This window comes from Choloepus didactylus, chromosome 3 (assembly GCF_015220235.1).
Source record: "Choloepus didactylus isolate mChoDid1 chromosome 3, mChoDid1.pri, whole genome shotgun sequence".
NCBI lineage: Eukaryota > Metazoa > Chordata > Mammalia > Pilosa > Megalonychidae > Choloepus > Choloepus didactylus.
Window position 1 is genome coordinate 82,757,385 of NC_051309.1, and position 5,112 is coordinate 82,762,496.

General features: G+C 39.6%; 1 protein-coding gene and 1 pseudogene across 1 annotated transcript; both read left to right on the forward strand.

Annotated features, from left to right (window-relative positions):
• The first annotated feature begins 579 nt into the window (after positions 1–579).
• On the forward strand, positions 580–2,404 carry LOC119530322 (dual specificity protein phosphatase 12-like). The gene is made up of 2 exons (XM_037831443.1): positions 580–615; positions 1,289–2,404. Exons 1-2 carry the CDS (start codon positions 580–582, stop codon positions 2,312–2,314), a joined length of 1,062 nt encoding a protein of 353 aa, XP_037687371.1. The 3' UTR covers positions 2,315–2,404.
• Positions 2,405–4,081: 1,677 nt separating this feature from the next.
• Positions 4,082–5,112, forward strand: LOC119528684 (annotated as a pseudogene).

The window sequence follows — 5,112 nt, forward strand, 5'->3', positions numbered from 1 at the left end:
AGACCTCCCTCTCCCAGGTATTTGAAGCTGACAGGCCTTTGTCCTGGACTGTCTGACTCTAGTTTTTTACACTCCTTTTGTTGTCTCACACTTCTTTTGCCTGGAGGGCAAATTCTGGGAGGAGGCTTACTCCAGAGAGGACTTTCCCAGGTCATTCTTCCCAAGCCAAAACATGGCCAAGGACCTACAAAGTGGGCACAGACTGGCTTCAAAGTGCCATAGTGAGGGGATCAAGATGAGTGCCAAAACCTTCTGCAATGGCTCACCAAACCTGAGCTTTCCTGGCCTGCACAGCAAATGCTGCCCTTCAGCTAACTGTCCCCCAGAACCCTGAGGAAGCACTGCATCTTTAAACCTCCACTTGCTCTTCCCCTGTCCAGGGGAGGATTGAAACAGCTGATGCCTCTGCCTTTCTCAGGGTGGATTAAAACAATAGATCCCCTCAGGACTGGGAACCAGAGATCTGAATTCACTAATTAAAAGCTGTGATCAGTGGTTGGCCATGCCCACCCCTGTTCTTGAGGAAAGGGATTTTTACATCCCTTTCTGCCACCAGCAGCTAGACAGGAAGTAGACCTCATGACAGCCTGCCACGAGAGTGGTGGATGGGCACTGGTAGCCACTGCATAGAGCAATTTACTCTCCTTTATAATAGTTCATCAGCCTCTTCCTCCTGCTCTTCCCTGGATGTTGTACAGTGTTCTTCTGGGCTCTGGAGTTTCAAAATGGTTGCTTCAGACAGTTCCTGCTTGTTTAATCATTGTTTTGGTGGAAGGACTGGGTCCTGGAACTCCCTACTCCCCCATCTTCCCTGGAAGTCAAATCAGTACCATGCTATTTTTATTACCATGGCTTTATAATAAGTTTTAAGACTAGAAAGTATGATTCCTCCAAATTCATTCTTCTTTTTCAATATGTTTTTGGCTATTTGGGATTTCTTACTCTTCCAAATAAATTTGGTGGTTGGCTTTTCCATTTCTCAAGGAAGGCCATTAGAATTTTGCTAGTGATTGCATTGGATATGTGAATTGCTCTGGGTAGAATTCACATCTCAATAAAATTTAGTCTCCCAATCCATGAGCATGGAATGTCCTTCCATTTATTTAGGTCTTGTTTTATTTCTTTTAGGAATATTTAGTAATTTTCTGTGTATAAGTCCTTTACATCCCTGGTTAGATTTATTCCTAGATACTTGACTCCTTTAGTTACTAATGTATATGGAATTTGTTTCTTGATTTCACCTTCCAATTGTTCACTGCTTGTGTGTAAAAACAATACTGGGCCTCAGGACCCGAGCCATGGAACCCAGAGCCGGAGCCAGACCGCTAGTGAGGCCAGCTTTGCCGGGCAGATGCAGGAAGTGCTGCCGGGGCTTTACCTGGGTGGGGCCGCGGCCTTCGCGGAGTTGGACCTTCTCAGGGAAATGGGCGTCACGGCAGTGCTGACGGTGGACTCGGAGGCGCCCAGCTTCACAGCAGGGCCTGGGGTCGAAAGAATGCGGTGCCTCTTCGTGCCAGCGCTGGACGAACCCGAGACGGACCTGCTCAGTCACCTGGACCGGTGCGTGGTCTTCATCGACCATGCCCGCGCCGAGGGCCGCGCAGTGTTGGTGCACTGGTCTCTCAGTCATTCAGGAGTCAGTAGAAGTGTTGCTGTAGTGACTGCTTTTTTGATGAAGACTGATGAACTTACCTTTGAAAAAGCTTATGAAAACCTCCAGACTGTCAAACCAGGGGCTAAGATGAATGAGGGATTTGAGTGGCAACTGAAATTATACCAGGCAATGGGATATGAAGTGGACACCTCTAGTGCAGTTTATAAGCAGTATCGTTTACAAAAGGTTACAGAGAAATATCCAGAATTGCAGAATTTACCTCAGGAACTCTTTGCTGTTGACCCAACCACCACTTCACAAGGATTGAAAGATGAGGTTCTCTACAAATGTAGAAAGTGCAGGCGATCCTTATTTCGAAGTTCTAGCATTTTGGATCATAATGAAGGAAGTGGCCCTATAGCCTTTACCCACAAGAGAATGACATCATCTTTCATGCCTATGACAGGAAGTCAGGCTCAGTGTACATCTTATTTCATTGAACCTGTACGGTGGATGGAATCGGCTTTGTTAGGAGTGATGGATGCACAGCTTCTTTGCCCCAAATGCAGTGCCAAGTTGGGTTCCTTCAATTGGTGTGGTGAACAGTGCTCCTGTGGTAGATGGATAACCCCTGCTTTTCAAATACATAAGAATAGAGTGGATGAAATGAAAATGCTGCCAGTTTTAGGATTACAAACAAGAAAAAACACAAACTTGTGACATTTGATAGCTTAGAAAGAAACTTACTAATGATATATGCTACCCTTGCTTATTGTCATTAAGGCAAATTGTCTAATTTTTAGGCCATCAGCATTTCGTTTGGAATGTGAGAAGCTAAAAATCACTTGATTTGACTTGGAAGTTATGCTTTGTTAGCCTGCTATATTATATAGGAAGAATAATTTATATGGAAATCAAGCATATAGATATTATTTTGTTTGGTATAGGAATCTTTTGTAACCTAGATATTTTCTTTGTTTCATATATTTTAAAAAGTTCTGACTTTTGGAATGTTTAGTTATGTGATCTTAAGTTCTGGGTGGACAAAATTACGTACCAAAATTGGTAACTGTCATATTTCAAAAGGTATTCTTTTACCTGCAGAAATGTAAAGCAGATTTATTTGGTCATATTTTGAAATTTCTTTCTCCTTCTCTTTTTTAAAGGAACATTAGGAAACCTTACTTTGTCTAGATTTTTCTTGGAAATGTGGAAAAGAAAAAACCATAAGTAGGGCACTGATTAAAATGTGATTTTCTTAATTACTGCTCTGGAATCCCAGTCATCTAAATTATTTATTAAAGTTTGTTTGAGTTACCTCTTGAAGTAATCTACATAAGGAAATGTATTGGTGTTGGTATGTTTCTATTGATAAAGAAAACAGATTCTTAAAATGGGGAGTTACTACATATCAACTATGCTTTTAGCCTGATATATTAGAGTATTGGGAAACAGTAATATATCCAGATTAGTTTTCTGACCTGAAATCTGGAAACTGGAACTTATTTTACTCATTACTAATAATTAGAATTGGACCTAATTAGCTATTTGAACATTTATGTGAAACCAGAATTAACTAATAAAGAGAAATATAGTCTATGTTCTCAAGACATTTTGCATATTTACATGTATATATGTGTCTTATGTGTATATAAACATAAAAATGGCAGTATTTAAAAATGCATAAAGAAAATGTGAATAATGACCCTCTTAAAAAATGCTTAGCTTAATTTTTGAAATATATAGGAGTGTTATGGATGATTCTTGATAAAATGTCAACAGGACCTGAAGCCTTTGGCAACTTCTATATAATAATATTTTCTTATGAAAAGCATCGAGTACTACTATTAAAGCTCACTAGTGTTTTTAAGTTTTTTTTTTTTCAGCCAAGTTGCTATGTCCTTCCAGTCCTCCCTCAAAATAAATGACACATACAAATTCTCTTTAAAAAAACAAAAAACAAAAAAAACAGTACTGATCATTGGGTGTTGATCTTGTACCACACCACTTTGCTGAACTAATTTATTAGCTCTAGGAACTTTCTTCTGTTGTTTTCAGGATTTTCTAAATATAGGATAATGCCATCTGCAAATAGTGAAAGTTTTACTTCTTCCTTTCCAATTTGGATGACTTTTGTTTTTCTTGCCTAATTGTTCTGGCTAGAACTTCTAGTACAATGTTGAATTACAGTGGTGACACTGGACATCCTTGTCTTATTCCTGATCTCAGAAGGAAAGCTTTCAGTCTTTCACCATTAAATATGATATTAACTGTGGGTTTTTCATATATGCCCTTTATCATGTGAGGAAGTTTCATTTCATTTTATTCCTCATTGTCTAAGTGTTTTTGTCAAAAAGCAGTGCTGGGCCCTAAGTGGAGCCCAGCCTGAATTGGAGGGACGCTGTAGGCTGCCGGGCGCAGTTCATCATCAGCACAAGGCTGAACTGAGGCGCCGTGGTACCACGAGGCACTGGTATTTAAGAGATTATGGCATCTGAAACCCACAATGTTAAAAAACGGAACTTTTGTAATAATTTTGAGGGTCGTTTCATTGATCTTCCTAGAAAAAGGATCTCTAATTTCACTACTAAGAACATGAAGGAGGTTAAGAAATCTCCAAAACAGTTGGTTGCTTACATAAATAGAACAGGTGGACAAGCTGTGAAAAGCCCAGATAAACTACATAAGGTGATCTATCGCAGAAAGAAAGTTCATCATCCTTTTCCAAATCCTTGTTACGGAAAAAAGAAACAGTCCCCGGGAACTGGGGGCTGTGACATGGCAAATAAAGAAAATGAAGTGGCTTGTACCAGCCACCTGCCTGAAAAATTACGCCTTGATAGTTGAACATATTTGGTTAACTCCAGTGATTCTGGTTCTTCACAGACAGAAAGCCCATCATCAAAATATAGTGGTTTTTTTTTCTGAGGTTTCTCAGGACCATGAAACAATGGCACAGGTTTTGTTCAGCCGGAATTTGAGATTGAATGTAGCTTTAACCTTCTGGAGGAAGAGAAGTATAAGTGAACTTGTAGCCTATTTGGTGAGGATAGAAGATCTTGGAGCTGTGGTGGATTGCCTTCCTGTGATCACCAATAGTTTACAGGAAGAAAAACAATACATCTCCCTTGGCTGCTGTGTAGACTTGTTGCCTCTAGTAAAATCACTACTTAAAAGCAAATTTGAAGAGTATGTAATAGTTGGTTTAAACTGGCTTCAAGCAGTCATAAAAAGGTGGTGGACAGAATTATCATCCAAAACAGAAGTTATAAATGATGGAAATATTCAGATTTTAAAACAACAATTAAGTGGATTGTGGGAACAGGAAAACCATCTTACTTTGGTTCCAGGATATACTGGCAGTATAGCCAAGGATGTAGATGCGTATTTATTACAATTGCATTGAGAGGTTTCATCTACTAAAGAGTGCTTGGTTACTCAGAATATCCCTGGACTATCTGATTTCCAAAAAAATGTCTCGTCTGAGAACTGTGAACTGTGAAAGAAATCAAAACCAT